Genomic DNA, 24,247 nt, shown 5'->3' on the forward strand with positions numbered 1-24,247 from the left:
AGAAAATTAGAAAATTAAAATAATGATGACAAGCAATGTCAAGGCACATGCAAGACAAAGAGGTGATCTGAGACAGTCAGCATGGCTTCATCAAGGGCAAATTGTGCCTGACCAATCTGGTGGCCTTCTATGATGGAATGACTGCGTCAGTTGACAAGGGAAGACCGACCAACATCATCTACCTGGACTTCTGTAAGGCCTTTGACACAGTCCTACATGACATCCTGATCTCCATATTGGAGAGACATGGATTGATGGGTGGGCCATTCAGTGGATAAGGTATTGGCTTGAAGGTTGCACCCAGAGAGTGGTGGTCAATGGCTCTATGTCCAGGTGGAGGCCGGTGATGGGTGGTGTCCTTCAGGCATCTCTCCTGGGACTGGTACTATTTAAAACCTTTATCAATGACCTAGACAGTGGGATCAAGTGCACCCTCAGCAAGTCTGCAGATGACACCAAGCTGAGTGGTGCAGTTGATACAACAGAAGGAAGGGATGCCATCCAAAGCGAACTAGAGAAGCTTGAGAAGTTGACCCCCATGAACCTAATGAGGTTCAACAAATCTAAGTGTAAGGTTCTGCACTTGGGTCAGGGCAATCCCAGACATGAGTATAGACTGTTAGAAGATCTCATTGAGACCAGCTCTGCAGAGAAGGACTTGGGGGTTCTGGTGGATGAAAAGCTTGACATTAGCCAGCAGTGAGCACTTGAAGCCCAGAAAGCCAACTGCATCCTGGGCTGCATCAAAAGAGGAGCGGCCAGCAGGTCAAGGAAGGTGATTGTCCCCCTCTACTCAACCCTTGTGAGGCCCCCCTACTGCATCCAAGTCTGGGGCCCCCAGCAAAAGAAGGATGTTAATCTGTTCGAGTGGGTCCAGAGGAGGGCCACAAAGATGATCAGAGGGCTGGAGCACCTCTCCTACGAAGAAAGGCTGAGACCGATGGTGCTTTTCAGCCTAAAGAAGAGAAGGCTCTGGCGTGACCTTATTGCAACTTTTCAGTTCTGAAAGGGGTCTTATAAAAAAGATGGAGAGCAACTTTTTGCTCACTCAGATAATGACAGGATAAGGGGGAATGGTTTTAAACTAAAAGGTGAAAAGATTTTTATTAGATGTTAGGAGGGAATTCTTCACTCAGAGGGTGGTTAGGCAGTAGAACAGGTTGTCCAGAGAGGTTGTGGATTCCCCACCCCTGGAAGTGTTCAAGACCAGGTTGGATGAGGCCCTGGGCAACCTGATGTAGTGGGTGGCATTCTTGCCCATGGCAGGGGGGTTGGAACAAGATGATCTTTAAGGTCCCTTCCAACCCGAGCCATTCTATGATTTTATGACTCTATGATTTTCTTACTTTCTGTTTGGGGTGAAAAGGTAGAGGAAAAGATTAACAGGAAACATTTTTCTGTTTTGGATATGTCAGCAGAGTTTGACAAAGTTCCATAGAAAGAAAATGTATGTTTGTGATCATGTGGTGCTCCCTTTGGTGGTAGCTTCCTCAGCAAGCTACCATCATATTGTGCTTAGTCCTTGAGTGGTTTTGTAGGGGAAAAACCTAATCAATGAAACAAACAAACAAACAAACAAAAAACACACACACCAAAAAAAAAAAAAACCAAGAAACAACAAATAGAATTTGATGGTAAAAGTAATAAAATATTTACAAAGATGATGTTCTGATTCTGGGACAAAACTAAAACTAAAAAGCTAATTACACAAAGTGATGCCTAATTCTGGCACCCCACCTGAGTTTGCTACTAGGCAAAGAGGAGATCTCTGCAGGTTATAAGATGCAAGACTTAATAACAACCTTAAGAAACTGCAAGCTTAACTAACAAGGATCTAGTTTTGACATGTTGTCACAATATCCTTAAACCTGGGTTGTCTATGACTGGTGATTACTGAGGGGGTTAAGGTGAAGACAGCTGTAGGGCTGGGATATGGCCAACAAAGAGAGATTGGCAGGCCTATCCATGGTGGCCACAGCGTGGTGACAGACAGGCTTGGCTTGAGAGACTTCTTGAGGAGAAAGACTTGGGGGTACCAGTGGCTGAAAAACTCAACACCAGCCAGCAACGTGCACTTGCATCCCAGAAAGTTAAATGTATTCTGGGCTGCATTAAAAATAGTACAGGTAATAGGTAAAGGGAGGTGATTCTCCCTCTCTGCTCTGCTCTTGGAGACCCCACTTGGAGTACTGAGTTCAGCTCTGGGGCCCTGAAGAATAATTATTTTTGCACAATCTGTTTAAAAAAAAAATGGTTTCCTAGGCCAACACACTGGAGGTATTATCTGCAAATCACATAGAGCTGAACAAGACACAGAATAAAGCAAATACTGTAACTGGTCACTGAGCAGTAGGGAAGGACATAAAACCATTTACCCCAGTCTTGTGCTTGCAAAAAAACTGACTGAACCTAGAAGCTTAATATACAAAATCTGTAAGTTAGGCTCTGTTGAAAGTTTTTGTCTCACATCTTAAATACTTTTGGCAGTTGAACGATGGTTTTTTTGTTAATTTGTTTTGGTTTCTTTGTTTTATTTTGATGCAATATAAGGGACTGGATGTCTGTGCACATATATTAAGTCTGATATGCTAGGATAAGGTTTGAAGCTTTTCCTGACTGGTCTGATCAATCATGTCAGCACTAACCTTCAGAGATTGATTAAAAAGCAGAACTCATCAAAAGTGATTCACTATGAAGAGATTATAATCTGACTCTTTTACTGAAGTGATATATTATTCATAGTTTACAAACCTTTTTTTTCTTCTAATATATGCAGAGTTTTCTGTCATTTTCAAATTTAAATAAAATAGTAAAACTTTTCCAATATTTCCTTTTTCTTTATTATGATGACAATACAAACCTTAAAAGTGACAAGACAACTATTTAAACTAGAATGTGACTGAGTGTAAATTATATATGCCACAGTACAGTGAGGATTAATCAGTTTTGTTGTGAATGGCATTGGCACTTGTAGCGACATCTCAAACCTCTGTAAAAGTTAATACTTGTACACTAGCAGTCTGTTCTTCTAAATAATGTGGATTTGATGATTTGAGGAAAGTGTCTTATTAAAACTTTACAAGTAAAATGTGAAAGAAGATACAGACGTTATACTTCTTTCAAATAAGATATTCTCTTCAACAAGAAAGTACTTGTTATGCTAATATGAAGTGTCAGTACCTACAGAAATATTAACATTCCAAAAGTTCTCATTAACATCAGTGGAAGAAGATTTAATGAAGACAGTGGATGGTATTTGAATTTATGATCTCCTTTTTGTTCATTTATTTGCTTTTGTTGAGAACAAAGTTCATTATCTACTGCTGGTAGAAGTAATGACTAAGTCCATAGAAAATGAAATAACCAGAATGGTTATCCATATCCATATGGATAGTTTTTTCTCACACTTTATATTTAATTCCTTTTAGTGAGATCCACATGCCAGTGAAAGTAATGAAAATTTTGCCATTGATTTCAAAAAACTGTGCATCAGGAATATTTTGCATTTAATAAAGTTTTGTTATATAATCAGTTTTATTCTTTCCTTGTGGATCCCAATTTATTAGCAATTTTCTCTGCCAGTGTTGGTCTTACACCCAGTGACAGCAACAACGGCAAATATATTGTAATAAGACCGTAAAAATTGGCAGAAGTGTAAAGATGCAATTAAATTACTTTCAGCTCTTTAAAACAAAATCTGATTCAATATTATGATGTCAGCTTGTATTATCAGTTCCCAGTTTTAAAAAAATGTACTCCAGCCTTAATCTATAGGTCTAATCTAAATAAACTTAAGTAAACGTATTTCAGGTAATCTTGGATCAACTCTTCATTGTTTTATATAAAGTTTTGGGCATAGTTAATATGGAAAGTAAATTCCAGCTCAACTCAGAATATCACAAGTTTATTTTCTCTAATTTATGAAACTTCATGCCATTGTAGAAGGTGACATTTTTCTTCTGAAGAATGGACATAGATTTTTAAGCCAACTATTAATTTCCAGTACCTATCAAATCTATCTATGTATAATGAACTTATCTGAATTTATCACACACAAAAATTAACTGGTGTCACCAAAAGCAGAATTCAGTCTTGGGAAGAGCTTAAAGTGTTGGCTTCTTCACTGAAAGAATCAAAGTGAAATGCTAAGCTATTTTTCTCTTTATTCCTTCTCAACATTTATAACTGCCTACTCTGAGAAATATTTTATTATTTTAAAAAGCTAGCATGCCACCAGAAGCTAAAGAATGTCAAAGGATGAGGCCAAAGTAAGACTTTGGCTGTACTGTTATAAGAACAGTCTATTTAAACAGATTAGGAATAATTGATGAATGCTGGAAACTGTTGTGAGACCTGGTATTTTATAATAGAGAGGATTTGTTCACATTTCTTGTAAGAATGAAGACTGTTATAAATTACATCTCAATACTGAAATGGTACACCATGTACAGACATATATATGTGCTTAAATGTATATATGCACAAATACATATAAATGTATATTTATAAGACTGCAGGATAAAAAAAGAGAACAAGCAAACAAAAGTGAGAGTTCCTTGCCCCATTTATTTATTTATTTATTTTTCCTGGAGTAGGTTAAGAGTTTTCCTGAACAGTGGAATAAGATAAAAGTATGATCTATGTACATTATATTATATCTGTATGGGCTATTAAACATGCATATAGTCTATTATACATATGGTATGCATGATATGCATATAAGGCATAAAAACAAATTCTCATGACAATAGTGTATCAGAAGCCTTCTGTGCTTTCCTATGAGACATGTTCATCTGAGAGTACATGCACAGATGTACTTCATTACTTGGAAAACAGTCGTGTATGCAATATTGCACATAATCAGCTGCTGAAGGTTTTTATTCAATTGAATTTTATTCAATGACTTAGAGTCTACCCTCAGAAAGTTTGCTGACGATACAAAGCTGGGAGGAGTAGCTGACACACCAGAAGGCTGTACTGCCATTCAGTGAGACCTGGACAGGCTGGAGAGTAGGACAGAGAAGAACCTGACAAGGTTCAACAAGAACAACTGTAGAGTCTTGCACCTGGGTAGGAATAACTGTATGCATCAGTACAAGTTAGGGACTGACCTGCTGGAGAGGAGCTCTGCAGAGAAGGACCTAGGTGTCCTGGTGGACAACAGGTTGGCCATGAGCCAGAATTGTGCCCCTGTGGCCAAGGCGGCCAATGGCATCCTGGGGCGCATTAAAATAATGTGGCCAGCAGGTTCAAGGAGATTATCCTCCCTTTCTACTTTGCCCTGGTGAGGCTACATCTAGAATATTGTGTCCAGTTCTGGGCTCCCCAGTTCAAAAAAGATAGGGATCTTGTAGAGAGAGTCCAGAGGAGGGCCACAAAGATGATTAAGGGCCTGGAGCATTTCCCGCATGAAGAAAGGCTGAGAAATCTATTGTCTGTTCAGCCTGGAGAAGAGAAGACGGGGAGGTGATCTGATCAATGTTTATAAATATCTAAACTGCAAGAGGCCAATGGATGGGACAGACTGTTTTCAGTGGTGTGCAGTGATAGGACAAGGGGCAATGGCCAAAAACTGGAACACAGGAAGTTCCATACAAACATGCATAAATACTTTACAGTAAGGGTCACAGAGCACTGGAACAGGCTGCCCACAGAGATTGTGGAGAAGCATCTCCCTTCTCTGGAGATATTCAAGATCTGCCTGGAAGCTTTCCTGTTCAACCTACTGTAGGGAACCTGCTTTTAGTAGGGGGGTTGGACTCAATGATCTCCAGAGGTCCCTTCTAACCCCTATGATTCTGTGATTGCATTAGTGGTGACAAAGCTGGTAAGCACTGAATTGCCAGGCTCAGAAGCAGGAAGTGGAAGAAAGAAAACTAAAATGCAAATTTAACTCTCCATTCTAAGTGAAATATTATGCAGAGTTGGACTATTTCAGCAGCTTTACAGGAGAGGCTAGGAGCCAGGGTTTCACAGTGCCTGTTAGGCTCTTGTTTGAGCAGGAGTGACTGGTCTCTACGACACAGGAAGCTGTTCTCCAGAGTGTCCCAATTATGGCAAGTTGATGGATGTGTGCATGGTCCTGCTTTCCCTCTATGGGAATACAACCCTCCCTCTTGCAAAATCTTGCCCTGCAGGACAATGATGTGCCTGTACCAGCTGGATACTAGGAGCCACTAAAACAAGAGGGCCCTGTCAAACCACTGGAATGAGGAGTAAAAGCTCTTTTCATACTGCCCATCCCAGTTCTGCATGGCTTCACTTGAATCTCTCACTGGTCCAGAATTCTTGTCTGAACATTTCCCACTGGACTTTTGCTGCTGGAAGTGAAGTTCAGCCATCTGCCTGGTGGCCATGGAAATGGCTGATATTGTATAAATGGAAAAGATCAGCAGACACACTGAAGATTGGGATGACCTGAGGGGCTAAAGTCATCAGACATCAGTAGGACATAATGCTCTAAATAGCTGGAGAACAGCAAGAACAAGAATTTGGAGCACAAGAAGGAGGAAAGAGTCAAATTCCTGAGCACCTATTGAAGGGAGGAAAACAGTACAGAATGAAAGAGAGATTTTCAAAGGGATATAGCCAGTGCAGAGAAACTTCAGAACTACACTCCCTGTACTCAACAGATTTAAGAATTCAAAACAAGCTTTTAAGTATGACTTTGCCAAGGCAGCAGGTGACTTGTTTTAACAGGAATGGAACTGTATGCCCCCCAGTAGGAGAGGAAATGGCAAGACATTTCAAGACAATACATTTATAAAATTGGTGGATACTGTGAGAAAATTTCAGCAATGCTGGATGACAGAACTCATAATTTTTCATTCCACTGCAAGAGTGTAACAAGTAATACATAATAATAATAATAAACACTACGAAAAGTATTTCTTCACATTTGATTTTTGCTGTCTGAAGATTATTACTTTATGTATTGCTGTTAAACATTCCATTTTGTAGTGATCAATAGAAGCAACTTCCTTAATTTATAGCATTTAAAAACAAAAGGGGGGGCTGGTGGAAGAAGTATGAAAGAAGGATTCACTTAACTACTATTTAATTAAAATATGTTTCTCACATTTCTTTTGGAGGATGGGAATGTTGGAACAAAATTAAGATCTGCTGTAAGAAATAACATGCTAGAGAAAGGTCAGGCAGGAAAAATTTAGTATACTAAATTTCATATGCTAGTAAAAATTGTCTTGCAAATATTCACTTCAAAGAGACCAGCTGCAAAGCATAACAAGGAAAAAAATGTACTATTATACAGTATCTAAAAAAAATCATTTAAAAATCTGAGCTGTTTTTAAGCAGCATCAAACTTCTTAATAGTACATAATTCTCAAACCATGTGAGTTCTAATATATCAACAACGTGAAGTGTTGAGCCCTGTATGCTGCTAGGCTATGCTGTTTGTGTACTTTATGTGAATTCAGAGAAGATTTTTAAACAACTGTTCTGTGCATGGAAAGAGCTACCTGAAGTTAATAAGACCATTTGTAAAGAAGTAAGTAGATCTGATCTGTAATACAGTGGAGTCCTTTTTTGGTTATTTTTCAAGATGCATACAGCTGGGTGCTGAGTATATTTTCTTTTCATGCTATTTCTGCCCTCCTCCACCTTTCTGTATCATTCTCATGAGGTGTCATGGGTGCCCTTAGCAGTTTGAATATGTACTGTATGTCTACTGAAAATGGTACTAGTTTCCCTGTTACAGGAATATTTGATGTTCCTCATATTAGCAATTGGTTTTAAAATGAGTGTGTTTTCCTGTTAAAGTGCATATTGAGTTGTGTATCAAATAATATCATTTTCTTCCCACCCATGCTTCCTTTTAGGTGGGTTTAAAGAGTTCTTTGTAAAGGACAAGACATCTACTACATTTATGGGATAACTTAACTGGTATGCAAGAGACATTTCCTTAGGAAACTTTCTAGGTTTCTAGCAGTTTCCATGAAATACTCTTGATTTCGTCCCTGTTAAATTATGAAGATATATATACCATACAGGCTTTGTTTAGAAAAGCTGAAATGGTAGCCAAGTTGCTTGAGGAAACGTGAAAAGATTAATGATTGAGTTCTGCCTGGCTCCCAGCTTCTCACTTCCTGAATCAGTGTAGCTGAGACATATCACAAAGATGACACATATTGACTCTGGGGAGGGAGCAGCAATTATTTGCCTTATTATTTTCCATGTCAGGGAAGTAATAGAGCAATACTGTGCCAGTAAAAGAAGAAATTTCTAGCTTGTCTGCCCTTCAGCTTGAAGGACTGTTGTACACACTTCTCATGGAGAAAGAAAAGAAAAATCTGGATCTTCCACTAGATTCTACTTTGAAGTAAGACAAATAACAAGGAAGAATAAACTGTGCTCACTTTCTGTATTAATACCCATCCAGGAAAATGACCAGGAAATGAAAATTCTGGATCTCCAGCTCCAGAAAAATTATTTTGATGTTGTTGTGTAGTCTTTCTCTCACAACACTGAGCAATGTCGTTTAATGTTTGTTTAGCCATTTTCAAATGTGTCTACGTGTTGCCTTTTTTGTTTGTTTGCATCATAGATATACTTGCGATTCTTGGACTATGAGATGCAGAATTCCAATGAATGCAAAAGGAATTTTGTCGCTGTTTATGATGGAAGCAGCTCTGTGGAGGATTTAAAAGCGAAGTTTTGCAGCACTGTTGCTAACGATGTAATGCTGCGGACGGGTCTCGGTGTGATCCGCATGTGGGCAGATGAAGGCAGTCGAAGCAGCCGATTCCAGATGCTCTTCACATCTTTCCAAGAACGTAAGACCTTAATTAACATGCCCACCTTTCAGTTTGTTAAATGACACTAGTCCCACAAACTGCTAATGTTTTCTTCATGCAGAGTAAGGATGAGTAAGTAACATCAAAGGATGCTCCTGAACAATCTATGCAAATCACCAGAACAGAATCCATGCATAGTGTGCAATAATTTGTAACAAAGTAAGTAGAGCCCAGGATTCAGAGACAGAAAGATGGGTATAGCTAGTCACAATGACCACAACTTACCTGATCCCCAAGATACTAGCCCACTCTGTCTCAGTTTTCCTCTACACAATTGGAAAATAATACAGCTCTGAAGGATTTTATCAAGCCTCGTCCTTTTCTATGATTTTGATTTTTTTAAATCTTACAATGATGGGCACTTGAAAAACACCTTATGATTATTTTATCATAGATGATGAATATGTTTGTTCATATGCCAGAATGCATATATCAATAAACACATATCAGATAGTTTTAAGCAAATAATTAATGGTGGTTTTGTTGTTGTTGTTGTTGATATATGTATATGCATATATATATAGTAACATAAGCTATCTGAAAGCTTAAATGATATCTCTGTTTACAAACATAATATTCTCCCTATGCAGATTGCATTCATTTACATTTATATTCATTTACATTCATTTATATGATTTTTGAGTTCAAGTAATAGGAGAAGTAGCCTTTGAAAGAAAAAAAAAAAAAAAAGCTACTTATTGCCAATTTGAAAAACAAACAAAACCCCATCAGACCCAATAATCTCATTCATGGAAAACGATTAATTCAGTTAAACACCTGTGAAAGATATTGGTTTGTTTTCTTTAATGGAAACAATGCATAGATGGTCTCTTGAGGAAGGAGTATAAGCATTTATTTTCACATGCTGTTTCTTTTTCTTTTTTTTCTTTTTTTTTTTGTTTTTGACTTGTGCATCACAAGTTTCACAGAAGATTTCTGTGTGACTGTGTTACTGAAATGAAGGCACACTCCTACCAAGCATATTCTTCATCTGTATTCTGTGTGTGTGTGTACTCTGCAATGAGGCAATGAGACTCTGTTGAGAACAGCCTCCATAATTCCTTAATTATGGCTTTGATTAAAAAATTTCTGACACTTTGCATGCTTGAAACTGCATATGCCTCTGTAGTCTCACACTGCAGCCTTAGGCTGGGTTATGTTTTTCTTGTCTGCAAATCAGGCCAGGGTCTAAATGATACTGAGAACCCTCAATTGAGATGATACTGTCCTTTTCTCATTTCTGCAACTGGGGATGTCTTGAATATTCAAGATCTGATTTTTTTTTTTCTTCACGAAGCATCCTGATCTGTTACCTTAGAAACAACTGCATAGACACTGGAGGTTCACAGCATTAAAAGAATTAGAGAGTGAAACACTATGAAGACTAACCTGAGATGAGGGTTTGCATAAGTGTGTGTTTGCAAGGCTTCATATTTTAAAAGAAAATAAGGACAGATATATATATATTTTTTTCCTTATAGCATTCCTAATATGGTTATTTGACATACTACAGCTTATGAGCTACTCTGTTCTTGTAAACAGCTAACGTTTTATAATGTATTCTGACTGGGAGGTTAAAAATGATGTGTCGTCTGTAATTTTACTGTGCAAAGTTGTTGCAGACTAAAAGCTGTAAATTTACAAAGGGTGAAATTGTGCTTTGAGATGTCTACACAGCCTGATCATAAATATTAGGGAAAACTGCATCTGTGTTTTTAATGCTGTAAGTTGATGTTAAAGGTTTAAAGGTGATGACAACTGTACTTTCTATGCCATGTCAGCTGTCCATAAGTTCTGTCCTATACTGCAAATTGGTGTTGACTGTAAGAAGTAAGGTAGAGCAGATGTCCAGTCTGAGCAGAGTGAGACACAGCACATAGCATGCAAACTGTGAGGTCTTTCAGTAACATGTGGGAATAATTAGATCATCTGCGTGGAAAAGAAGGAATGTCAGACTTCATTCAGGGAGATAAGCATCAAGCAACAGACACCTGTGTCCCTGCAAAAATGCAGGGACAAAGAAAGAGGGAAAAAAGCTAGTTTGTTCACTAAGAGCTGTGGGGGAAGAAAAAAAAAAAAAAAAAAAGATATTTTTACTGTGAAAGAGTGACAAAGTAAAAGTTCTTTTTTATTGTTGCTGTGGTAATGACCAGGAGGTGTTGTTATGTGTAGCTCCTCAAGTTCCTCTCCTTAGTATGGGGTACTGTCTGTAGAGTTAAGTGAGACTGAGTCCACTGTAGTCCTCTGTTACACAAAGCTCTGTGAATTGGAAGTGTGGGGTATTTTTGTTTGTTTTTTGTTTGTTTTGTGGAAACAGAAACAGGCTACTTAGCCTGAGGAATCTTTTCTTCCTGTCTAAGTCTGTTCAGTGTAAATTCTTGTTACAGAGCTGTTTCCTGGGGACTTGACATTTGTGTAGAACAGAGAAATCTTAAAGAGATTTATTATATGATTATTTTCATATGGTTTGATCAGCGCTCTCCAATTTCATCTGAAATATATGTATATATGTTTTTTGTTTTTTTTCCTCCCCTCTAGAAAGTGGTCTTACAAGTTTCCAAACCTCTAGTGGTGATGCTCTGCAAAGCAGAAGTGCTGTAAATATATCTCAAGAAAAAACAGGCATACAATGCAAGAAGTTGTTAAATTTACTACTCCAGAAAATCAGTAACGGTTCTTACATCATAAAAGTAGCAGTAGAGCTCTAATCAACTTTTAGCAAACAAATAATTCTTAATAGCTGATAAGGTACAATGATGATAGATATTTTGTGATCAGTATTATCAGCTATTCCAAATATATATTTTTTTCTGTTCATGCCCTATGCCCTTACCTTTTCAATCTTTTATACAACCTGTAATCATATACATTTACTTCATACTTTTCTGTATGGTAGTATGTTAGTCACTGTCTACAATAGATTTCAAATAGGAAATACATTAATTTAAGAATCAGAGAAAGAAAAAAGAAAGAAATCTGGTATCATCAAAAGGCATATGTTCATCTGGTAAGAGGACTTGAAAAATGAATCCATGTTTTTTCACCTACTAACTGTTCATTTCACTTTCCATGTTTGTGACAGCGATCTCCAGCCTGATTAATGACAGACTTGCTATACTTACAGCTTCTTCAAAGAGCTGTTCCTGAGCAGGCACACCTACGCTTTAAAAAGCAGTTTCATAAAACCAGGGCATAGGGGATAAGAGAAAACCCCTCTATATGCAGAGCACACAAGATGCTTATTCTCTCACCTGTGACAGCTATTTGGTAGCACTGCTTGGCTCTATATCCACAACTCTTTTTTTTTTTTTTTTTTAAATACAAACAGAAAAATATTATTCCTTCTCTTATTTTGTTGCCACTTTGAGTTTTAAAGGTGTTTTTAAAGCCCTATCTCATGATGTTTTCTTAAAGGAGCACAAATTCTATTATAATTGCTTTCTTTTTATTAACAAAACCCATATTTAGATAGAAATCTAATGCTATGTTTAGAGGAGTAGTGCACAGCTTTATAGAGTAACAGCAGTCAAGTCCTTATTTACAGCCATAATCCCTGAAGATGATCATCCCAGCATGGGCAATTTTCTAATAGGTAAAAGGCTCTGTAGGTATTCAGTATTAATGGCTGTGTTTATTGTGATAATGCAAAAGGAACAACTGAAAAAAGGAACAGCAATGCGATCAGTGCACTACATGCAAAGAGATAGTTTTCACGTGGAAGGACTTAAGAGTGTAAATAGATTACGGCCTTCTTGGTTTTGTTCCCTGCTTCCACACACATATATATAAAAGAAATCATTGTGATTGCCTCCTTAATGGTGAATACTCATCTGTGATTTTTCTGCCCCTCTGTTATATCTACAGCTATCTGTAGTCAAAAACCCTCACTGGCTAAGCAACCCTATGCCTCTCTGTTCCTGAACAAAATAGGTGTCTGTGGTGCCTAGAGTGTATAAATTGAACATTGAATGGAGCTCTGAGCACACACTACTGAGCTGACAGTCTCTACTGATCTCATATTGACATGTGTCTGGTATTAACACTCAGAAAACATTGTATTTATTTTGAACAGAGTTGTCTGAAGGTGGCTGAGGAGGAAAATTCAGAATTAAACACATTCCATTTTCAAGTATCTAATAGCTATATTTTAATAAGATTTTTTCATTAGTGGCAAATGAAAAGACAAGTAATTTTACTTCAGATAACACAATTTAGTGTGCATTACTAAAACCATTGTAATAATTTTATTATTTTAAGAAAGTAAGTGAAACTGTCTGTCAGCATGACTGATGGACTTTTCCTTGGGGAGGCTGAGAGAAAACTTCTTCTGTTTCAAAGATGATTTGAGGAACATCTGAAGAATTTCATTTTTCTTTCACTTGTGAAGAAAAGAAAGCTCTATTTTTCAGTAAGGAACAGTGGGAAATTCCAAATGATCTATGCCTAAAGAATTAATGTGCAGAGCATGATGCAATAAGCTATCTTGAGAACATGAGGAGTAGGTGTGAAATGTGTAATGAGTTCAGCGGAAATTATTTTTCACATCTAACCATTTTTCAGACTTCAGAATTTTCCCATTCACCCTCAGGAGAAAGCAAGACCTCTCAAGAAATGTTATGACAAGAATGGAAGGGGTGGAGATAGAGAAGCCTGAAAATAGTAAGTAGAATAGGGCATTCATCTAAGATTAAGGAGTCCCGGACTGAAATCCCTACCCTGAAATGGACTCAAAGCGCAAGCCCACAAAATTCAGTGAAGTGAGACATAGCCAAGCTAGCTTGCTCAGATCTAGTGCACACCTCAAACAGAAGGTGTGGAGTTAATGCTAACTCTACATGGTGCTTAAAAACAGTGTAAATACACCAGGGAAGGCTGAAGTAGAACAGCTAAGCTTCACACCAGGTCCACAGCAAGTCGGCTTTTGACTTAATCATGTAAAAATATTTTTACACCACCATGTCTGCATTTTATACCCAAAGTATCCTCACTCCCCGGAATTATGCACAGCACACACACACAGATAATGTATTTTGTTATTAATGCCACTACATCACGATCTAATAATTATTAATAGCACAAATAATGTTTGCTGTAGTGCTGTATAAATATTGCTATTTTATTTTATAAATGGCCATATACCACTTGCAATTATTTATTTTACTGCCCTAGTGAAAGCAGTATTTTCTTGGAAAAAAATATAAAATGTGAATTTTTAGTCCATATTACTTTGTAAGCATGGCATATGGAGGAACTATTAATGCTCTTTATGTTCCTCTGCCTTAGGGCTATTCAGGATTAAAAGAAGTTGTGATCATTTTTCATTAGTAAATGAAAAAGTATGGATTATTAACTCCATGTGCATTCCCAGAACCTTCTAATAGTAATAAAATATAGACAACTCCATTGGCTCAATTTTTTTAACTTTGAAAGCAGTAACCTTCAAACATTGAATCCAGGCTTTTTTGAATACTGGTATGGTACTTTTCTGGAAATATGATTATTGTAACAATCCTCTAATCTCCTAGTTTGTCCCCATTAGAAACAAAAATATATTTACAAGTCAGCAAACATAAATAATATAATTAGTCTAGGATTTTTTTAAGTATAGGTTTTCTAAATCTGAAAAATTCACTGGGTTACCAGCTCCATTCCTGTTAACACACTTGCTTATACATGTTCTAGGATAAGTGCTCCATCTTGTGTTCAGTATAAATACTTGTTGAAAAGTGGAAGACACTACGTTGGTTTTTTCCGTAACTAAGATATCTGTTTGTGTATTAAGATACCAGTTATACCTACACACAGATATAAAAAAATTAAAGATCATATTTAAATTTAAAATGAAGGGAAAGGTTTTGAAGGTTTATATGTATATATATGTCTCTCTATATTTAATTTTATATATATCATAATTTTACAATAAAATAATATATGGTTCAAATCCAAATTGGAAAAAGACCTTTTGGTATATATATATTTTTTATTGGCACTTTAATTAAATTACAATATTTCATGCTGTAAAAGTCCGATGTTTTATGAAAAATTTACTGTAGTTAAAATACACCAATGTGAGTTATATGAATAGTTAAAATTTGCTCACTTCTTTTCATTATCATTATACACTGTTCATTGTGCTGAATATGTTACTTCACTTTTTTCTAGGCCAGTACCTTGGTAGATCTTAATTCAAGGCTGCTTTAAGGCACAGTAAAAATAAATGTGCTTGTGTGATCTAAGCTGTAACTTTTGATCTAACTATGTAGCCATCTTTTCAGAGAGAGACAGAATGGCTGAGGTTGGAAGAGACTTTGGGGTTTGGACTTTCTTTGTTGAGAGCTGTGGGTCTGCATCCTGTTGGGTTTTCAGTAACCCCAACACAGTCTTCACAACCTCTCAGAGAAACCAAATCTTGCCCTGTGAATGACAAGCCACAAAGCAAAAAAGTTTGTTCTTGTATGTAAGTGAACTTTCCTGCATTTTATTTAGTGCTCATTGCTTTTTCTTTTTCTTTTTTTTTTTTTTTTGTCTTGTCACTAGGCTCCACTGAGAAGATCCTAGCTCTGTCTTCTTTACTCTGCCCTGTCAGGTATTTGTACACATTGACAAGATCTCCCCTGAGCCTTCTCTTCTCCAGTCTGATCAGTCCTGGCTTTCCTAGGCTTTCCTCATATGATTATCTAAGTCTTTGATCATCTTCGTGACCTTTTGTTAGACTGACTCCAGTATGTCTATGTCTTTCTTGTGCTGGGGAGCCCAGAACTGGACCAAACACTGCAGATGTGATTCACCAGTGCTGGGTAGAGGGAAAGGATCACCTCTCTTCACCTGCTGGCAATGATCTCTCTTTTTTTTTTTTTCCTACGATGCTGTGTCTTTTTTTGTCACAGGGGCACAGTGCTGGCTCATGGTCATGTTACTGTACACCAGCACCTTTTCTGCAAACTTGCTTTCCAGTCTGTCATTCCCCAGGACTTAGTGATTCATGGGGTTATTCCTCCCCAGTTGCAGAACTTTGTATTTCACTGTTGAAATGCATGTGCTTACTATAGACATATTTCTCCAGCCTGATAAGGTCCCTTTCTACAGCTGTCCAACCAACTGTTCTATTAAACAGCCCTTATAGGTCTGCATTGTCTGCAAACCTGCTGAGGGTACACTCTGCCCCATCATCCCGGATATTAATGAAGGAGTTAAACAGTACTGGCTGTAGAACTGACCCCTGTGCTAAAACGTTAGTGACTGGCCTCCAGCTGGACTTCATTCTATTGATCACTTCTTTGAGCCTGGCTGCTCAGCCAGTTTTGGTCATAGAATCATAAAATCATAGAATGGCCTGGGTTGGAAGGAACCTCAAAGACCACCTAGTTCCAACCCCCCTGCCATAGACAGGGACACCTCCCACCAGACCAGGTTGCCCAGAGCCTCATCCAACTTGGCCTTTAACACCTCCAGGGATAGGGCATCCACAACCTCTCTGGGCAACCTGTTCCACTGCCTCACCACCCTCTGAGTGAAAAATTTCATTCTAACCTCTAATCTAAATTTCCCCTCTTTTAGTTTAAAATCATCCTCCCTTGTCCTACCATTATCTACCCTAGTAAAGAGTCCTTTTCCGTCCTTTTTGTAAGACCCCTTTAAGCATTGAAATGCTGTGATGCGATCACCCCAGAACCTTCTCTTCTATAGGCTGAAGAAAGCCATCTCTCTCAGCCTGGCTTTGTAGGAGATGTGCTCGAGCCCTCTGATCATCTTTGTGGCCCTCCTCTGGACCCACTCTAACAGGTTAACATCTTTTTTGTGCTGGGGATCCAGACCTGGATGCAACACTCCAAGTGGGGCCTCACAAGGGCTGAGTAGAGGGGGATAATCACCTCCATTGACCTGCTGGCCATTCCTCTTATGATGCAGCCCAGGATGCAGTTGGCCTTCTGGGCTGCAAGTACGCACTGCCGACTCATGTCACTGTTGACTTATGTCATGAGTCTATGCAGACTACTCCCTTCTTGTCCTTCATTTTTTTGGAAATGGTTTCCAGGATAATTTGCTCCATCATGTTTCCAGGGATTAAGTTGAAGCTGGACAATCTGTAGCTCTCAGTATTCTCCTTCTTGCCTTTCTCAAAGACAACAGAGACATCTGCTTTCTTCAAGTTCTTAGGAACTTCTCTCTATGACCATGACCTTTCAGAGGTAATCAAGAAAACAACATCAGCCAACTTCTGCGGGCATCCCACAAGTCCAGGGTCCATGGATTCATGCCTGTACAGTTTGTTTGATGTTCTCTGACCCGGTCCTCCTCCACTGAGGGTAAGTCCTGCTTGCTCCAGACTGTCTCCTTCATCTCAAGTGCCTGGAACTCCAAAGGGCAAATCCACCAAAAAAAGATGGAGTAGAAGAAGGCATTTAGTACCTTATCCTTTTCCATATCTCTTGTCAACAGGTCCCATGCCCCATTCAGCATCACATACATTTTCCCTCACCTTCCTTTGGCAGCGAATATACCTGTAGAAATCACTTTTGTTGCCTTTCACGGTCTTTGCCAGATTCAACGTCAGATGGACTTCAGCTTTCTTAGCTGTTTCGCTGTATGCTTGGTCTATGCCCCTATACTTCCACTGGGGTCACTTGACCATGCTTCCACCTCATGTACGTGTCCTTTTTTTGTCTGCATTTAGTCGGGAACTTTTTGTTTATCCATGCAGGCTAACTGCCACCTTTGTTTGATTTTCTGCTTGTCTGGATAGACTATTGAGCTTAGAAAAGGTGATCTTAGAGAGTCAAGCAACTCTTCTGTTGGACCCCTTATCTTTCCAAGTGGGATTTTTCCAAGTAGATCCCTCAACAAATTCTGCTCTCCTGAGGCCAAGGGTTGTGATCCTGCTTTTTCCTTATTCCCTCCTCTCAGGATCCTGAACTGCAACATCTCGTGATCACTGCAGCCAGGGCTGCACGTAGTGTTCACATTCCCAACCAGTCTTCTGTGTTTGTAAAAGCATGAGTCCCAGCAGAGTTCTCTAAAACAGCTCCCTGTATCAGGAAGTTATTATCAGTGCTCTCCAGAAATCTCCTGGATTGTTCGTGCCCTGATGTGCTACCCTCCACAGGTAGTTAAAATCCCCTTAAAGACCAGTGTCTGTGAATGTGTGACTTCTTCCACATTGGTCTGCCCACTAATCCTGACCCAAAAACTGTTTGCTCAACACAACCCAAGGCAGAGTTCTGTTCATTTCCACTGCTCACTAAATGTCACAAGGACATTTAGATAGTCATAGTGAAGATTGCATACTGATAGATCAGGACTTCTGCTTGGTGGAGAAGTTTGCCTTATTTTATCTAATTGAAGCTAATGATAGCAGTAAATTCCTTTTGTGAAAACATTCACACCCTTTCTTCATTTTTAAATTTTTTACGTATTGAGGCAACACCACAGATGTTCAAAGGTTAGGTTAAGCTGTCCAGTGTTGGAGCCACATGCTTTGTCTGCTTGATTCCACTCCCACGTAGGGTTCTGTAACAGCCTCAGGCAAGTGTTAGGACCAGCTCCACCTTGCTGCAGAAGAATCCTGTTCACTACCAGTTCATGTATCTTTCTGCTGTTGCTAGAATATCTTTGGTACTGCACCCTAAGATCCCTTTACTGTGCCTCTTCAAGAGCAATACAATAAAATAAAAAAAGCTAATTCCTTCAATGAAAATTGGGACTGACAAGTTTTCAGCTTCCCTTGATGTTTTCATTCATTCTAACAAAAAAGCCTCATTAGAGTGGGGAAAAAATATTGATTTCTTGTCCAGCTTAATCACTCTAGGCTCAAGGGACCACAGAGAGGATTTGACTATTCTAATTTTAAAAACATAAACAGAACTGTACTGTTTATCTTTAGATTTAGAAATCTGCCGCACTTGGGTTTCTCCAATGCTAAGACTTCTGTACTTGTTTTGAAATTTCTTTGCTGTCTATCCATCTAGTCACGACATTTATTCACATAGCATTTCTTTCCTCCGTAGTTCAACAACACGATTTAGGGAAGCAGAAGCTCTTTTTTCTTCCTTGTTTCCTCATCTGTTGTTTTCAGATCTCCCTGACATCACTTTGCATAAGTATTCTGTCTTCTAAAATCTGAAAGAAAAAAAAAAAAAAGAATTAATTGCTCTTATTTTTTCTCTCTTGTTCCTGAAACATTTCCTAATATTCTCACTTGATACAGTATCTTGTCATTCATTTCAGTGCAGAATGCCTAATATTTCATTTATTTTGCTGTCTTGCATAGTTCTCTCATTCTTCCTTTTCCTTTCTCTTCCCTTACTTCCTCCCTCCAGGTCTTCCTTTTCTATTTAACAAGTGTATGCTTCTAGATGCCCACATTTCTGCCCACACAACTGTCCTTCATTCCCCTAAATTGTCCTCTATTCTTCTGGGGGGCTGTTTTCCCACTATTATTCCTTTCTTTGTTGTCACATTCAGGATTAGATCAGCTTGGGTTTAAAGTGGGAAGGGAAGTCATATGCATTTAAAAGGTTCTGCCCGCTGAGACAGCACTTTTTCCTCACCACTTCACTTCTAATGCTTTTCATGACAGTCTATGTTTTGTTTGTTTGTTTTCTTTATGTCTTTATTAGCATAAACTTTCCTAATGCTGCACTTTCCCCCACCACCCCTAGCCCTCCTTGTGCTGTTCACACTTGTCCTTTGGGTCTTTTCTTGGGCTCTTCTTATGTATTCTCATATATTTTGATTGGTGGCTAGGTATTTTTAGGTTTCCCTTATCTCCCTCTCTGATTTTTTTTTTTTTTTATTTTTTTTTAGAGCAAGCAGTAAGACTGCCAAAAGATTACTACCTTGCCCAGAAAAGGGTCTTATGGTTTATGTGTGAAAGGATGATAGTGCCTCTGGAAGGTCCTCTATACCATGATGTGACTCTATCCCTAAATGGCAGCAACAGATAAGGACTGTCCCAAAGCACCCACTGTTTCTAATACATATATGTATGCTGATCTGCTCTTTCTATCTATTTTTAAGTAAAATATTTCTTGTAACAAACTTAGCACCTGATCAGGGTCTCTGCAGGATGGAGGGATGGTGTACAGAGGTTTGCAATAACTGAACAGTGCTAACTGGGACAGAAACAATTTGGCCAGTTTGTCTTCAGCATTGGTTTAGCAATTGTGGTGGGTTTACTCAGCTGGGCAGCGGAGCTCCACCAGAACAGCTCTCTCACTCCTCAAAGGGCAAGGGAGAGAAAATAAAATGGAAGGGGCTCAAGGGTTGAGAAAAGGGCAGCAAGATCACTCAACAATTACCATCATGGGCAAAATAGACTCAGCATAGGGAGATTAATGTAATTTATTACCTATTACTAACAAGCTAGAGCAGTGAGAAACTAAAAGCAAACTAAAAACACCTTTCCCCCATCCACCCTCTTCTACGTTCTCCACCTTAGCAGTGCAGGGGAATGGGGGCTGCAGTCAGCCCCTAATGCTTTCTCTCTGCTGCTCTTTCACGGTCACTCTCTGCCCCTGCTCCACATGGGGTCCCTCCACAGGACACCATCCTTCCCGAACGGATCCTATGTGGGCTTCCCACATGCAGCCGCTTTTCAAGAACTTTTTCAATGTGGGTCTGTACCACAGGGTCCATTCATTAGGAGCAAACTGCTCCAGCAGGTCCCCATGGGTGGCAGCTCCCCCCAGACCCCCTGCTCCTGCGTGGGCTCCTCTCCACGGGCTGCAGCTCCAGCCCGGGGCCTGCTCCTGCGGGGGCTCTCCATGGGCCGCAGCCTCCTCCAGGCCACATCCACCTGCTCCACCGGGGGCTCCTCCAGGGGCTGCAGTGTGGAGATCTGCTCCATGTGGGACCCACAGGCTGCAGTGGGACAGCCTGTTCCACCAGGGGTGTCGCCACAGGCTGCAGGAGAGCTTCTGCTCTGTGCCTGGAGCACCTCCTGCCCTCCTGCTGTGCTGGCCTTGGGTTCTCACTCACGCTCTCCCAGGTGCTGTGGTGCAGTAGTTTTTTTTTCCCTTTCTTAAATTAGCTCTCACAGAGGTGCAAACAATATCGCTTATTGGCTCGGCTCTTGGCGGTGGCGGGTCCCTTTGGAGCTGGCTGAAACTGGATCTGATCTGACATGGGGTAGCTGCTGGGCTCTTCTCACAGAGACCACCCCTGCAGCCCCCTGATACCAAAATCTTGCCACGTAAACGCAGTACAGCATTGCACCCAAATCTCCCCCCCAGGTCAGGGAGTACCTGAGGCCAGGTACTGTGTAACCACAAAACTCACACTGAAACTCAAGCAGAAGGAGCATACAAAGCTCTAAGCATTACATTAGATCTTCTATTGTGGGACTGTAGCTATTGTGACTAAGGGATATTTTAATATACATTTTCATGTTAGCTGCTTCTCTTAGAAAGCAATGTAAATGATGGAGACAAAAGAGCTGTTATGTCTTACAGTTCACAAACACATAAAGCCAGTAGAAAACCCTCCTAAAAATAAAATATGTACTTTCTTTTTTTTTTTTTTTTGCGTAAGTATCTGCATTTTAAAAATGTGTTATTTATATATTAGACCAATAACTGTTTAAGCTCCTGACAATCCTAGGGTTCTGGTGAAGTGCGTAAAAGTGATGGGTGAGTAAATTTGAAAATATATGCTATTTGAAATTGCAAACTTTTGTGCATACTATTTTAGTATATATGTATACTATTATATCTGATTGGATGGCAGTGTTTCTAGGGACAAGTTTTGATGGCGTTTATCATTTCTTTAACAGACTATAACTGATCTGAAGAAGCCATTATAGTCAGTTATGGATATCTGAACTTAAGCAGTTATTGAAAAGTGGATTTCTTGACATGATATATGGAGTCATTAAATTCTGCAATCTAAATCCTTTGTATTGTCCTTAGTTAGCAAACCACTGAAGCAGTCCTCTGCTCTGAGCCAGTGTCTGTGCTAAGGATATATGTTGTCATAGGAACTGCTTTTAAAATTGCAGAAGAGAAAAATTGCCATGAAGCATCAAATTCTAAGTACCAAAATTGAACAATGTGAGCATCATAACTCCTTTCTGATTAGTAAGGGTCTTAGGTTATTTTTTAACTTTCCCTTAGGAAAGGAAATAGTTATAGTATCGGTTTTCAGTTGAGCTAAAAGAAAAAAAAGAAAAAAAAAGGAAAAATAAGTTCATTTTTTGCTGATTTCACACTGATAAAATGTATAGTTTTTTTTGGTTTGGTTTGTTTTGTTTTTTTTTTTTTTTTTTTTTTTTTCTTATATTGAGGAAGAGCTTCTGGTTTGTTTTTAATGAACAAAATATGAGGAGTAAATTACCTTTACTGCACAGAATTTTGGAGTACAACCCAAACCTCAACACCTAAGGATCTCTAGCACTTGAGTTTAGCAGCAGGTACAATTCCTGCTGATGACCTCCAAAATGCCATCATGGTAAAGGTTTATGTCCTTCAGTAAAGACTTCATCCTGTAGCTTTAATCCTGCATGATTCTTCTAGATCATGGGCTCCTGGGACATTGATGACTATTTCTGTTTTTAATCTCCCCATGTAATCAAAAGGATACTTTTTTACTCTAGTCTTTTGTATGACTGGAGCCATTAGACACACTGCAGCCATTAGAAGCAAACTATGGGAAAGAAGTCCATAGTCAATGCACTTAGACAAAAGTGAAAATATCTTTTGAAAGAATAATAAGTGTGTGACTTAAGTGCCTTTGATGGTGCATGTCAGATATTAAATATGTCAGATATTGAAATAAACAAGGAACCTCTGCTGTAGAGTTTTCCTCTAGTACAGATTACACAATTCTTCCTTGATGTGTCTGTTGTGGAAAATTGAATGACTTACTATTTAATATCAGCTTTTTCTCTTTGTTTTTAGCCCCTTGTGAAGCCAACACATTCTTTTGCCACAGTAATATGTGTATTAATAATACATTGGTCTGCAATGGACTCCAGAATTGTGTGTATCCTTGGGATGAAAACCACTGCAAAGGTAATGTGTAGGACTGAAACTGTCAACTCATCAGACTGCATGAGATACAACATATTATTCTTAGTTTCTTGTTAATATCTGTCAGAGGGCTCAGGAGGAATAATTCAGGGTCAGCATGCATCAAGCAAGAGAGAAAATGGAGAGGGTAAAATACAGATAGATTTTTCTTTCAATGTTTACAATTGTTTTGCTTGGTGTTGATTTGTGGTGGTTATAGCTTTTTGGCAGGCTTTCTGATCACTTTGTTTCTGTACAATCTACAATGCAATTAAAAGTAATGCTTTAGTTCCTTTGCCATAGTTACCTTTGTAGTGAAGTAGCATATGCATAACAGGTGTCTTTTAGCTGCATGCCATGTCCATAATAGCCCAGGTGGGCTAAAAATCCCAGGTGAAGTAGAACTAACATTGTAGAAAAAAGCAGCCAAATCCGTATATAGTCCTTCGGTGAAAATGAAGTGCAAGGACATCACATGAAATTAGGCATAATGTCTGTTTCATAGGTAGGGACTGATGTTCCCTACCAGGTGTTGACGATGGTTTCTAAATATTACTCTGTATTTAAAAAATAAAATAAAATTAAAAATCATCAGCATATTTGCTGTCTTCAGAGGAAAAAGCTTAACTAACTTTCATTACAGGCTAGAGAGACAGTTTGCTTTTTTTATTATTTTTTTTTCCTCCTCTGTTACAACAGATTTGTTCCTGAAAACATGGGTAATGCCAAATTTAGGAACCAATCAAGAAAATATTCAGAATGAGGATTAGAAGTCAGCCCATAAGTCTGCTGAAGCCTGTCAAATCTTGACAAGCAATGCAGTAGGGTAAAACATAAATGAAGTCATATTTCAAATGAACACAACAAAACTGTGATGTGAAATAATATTCAAATAGTTCAATTCAATAGTTCAAATGAACTAAACATGGGAAAGAATTATATGTTCGCTGTTTCTTTAGCACAGAAGAAAAAAAAAACCTTCCCCTCTCTAATTTCCAAAATTATTTTCATCTTTTATTTGCTGAGTGTCTTTCTATTGGCTCATGTGCATTTACCCTGTCTTGTATTTCAGACTAGAAAAATAAGGTTTGCTGGTTACAGGGAGAAAAAAAAAAAAAAAAAAAAGCTGTTTGTTGCCGTGTTGCTTTTTCTAAATTAGCTCCTTCTGCAGAGTCTGTGTCAGTCAGAGAAACCCCAAATGAGTCTACAAGAGTAGGAAATAGGGAGTGCTGAAAAGTTCATTGTTGGTATCTAGAAGATTATAAAAAGGTGAATGTTATTTTGGTGTCAATGACTTTCATTTCAAAGGCTTTTTTTTTTTTTTTTTTTTTTTCCTCAAGTCCTTTGGTATGTTTTAGGTTGCCAGGAAAAATTACACTAAACTGGGTGTTAAAACTTAATCAGAGATGTCAAGTCTTGAGATGCCTGTAA

General features: G+C 38.6%; 1 protein-coding gene across 2 annotated transcripts in view; it reads left to right on the forward strand.

The window, feature by feature from the left end:
- The window catches only part of NETO1 (neuropilin and tolloid like 1), an 86,420-nt gene that overhangs the window by 43,778 nt on the left and 18,395 nt on the right, over window positions 1-24,247 (forward strand). For both annotated transcript variants that reach the window (XM_080580588.1, XM_080580589.1), the window contains exons 7-8: window positions 8,564-8,792; window positions 22,706-22,819. In XM_080580588.1, the coding sequence (XP_080436714.1) occupies window positions 8,564-8,792; window positions 22,706-22,819 (343 nt within the window). The remainder of the gene's footprint in view (window positions 1-8,563; window positions 8,793-22,705; window positions 22,820-24,247) is intronic.

This window comes from Anser brachyrhynchus (genome assembly GCF_964034855.1).
Source record: "Anser brachyrhynchus genome assembly, chromosome: 2".
NCBI lineage: Eukaryota > Metazoa > Chordata > Aves > Anseriformes > Anatidae > Anser > Anser brachyrhynchus.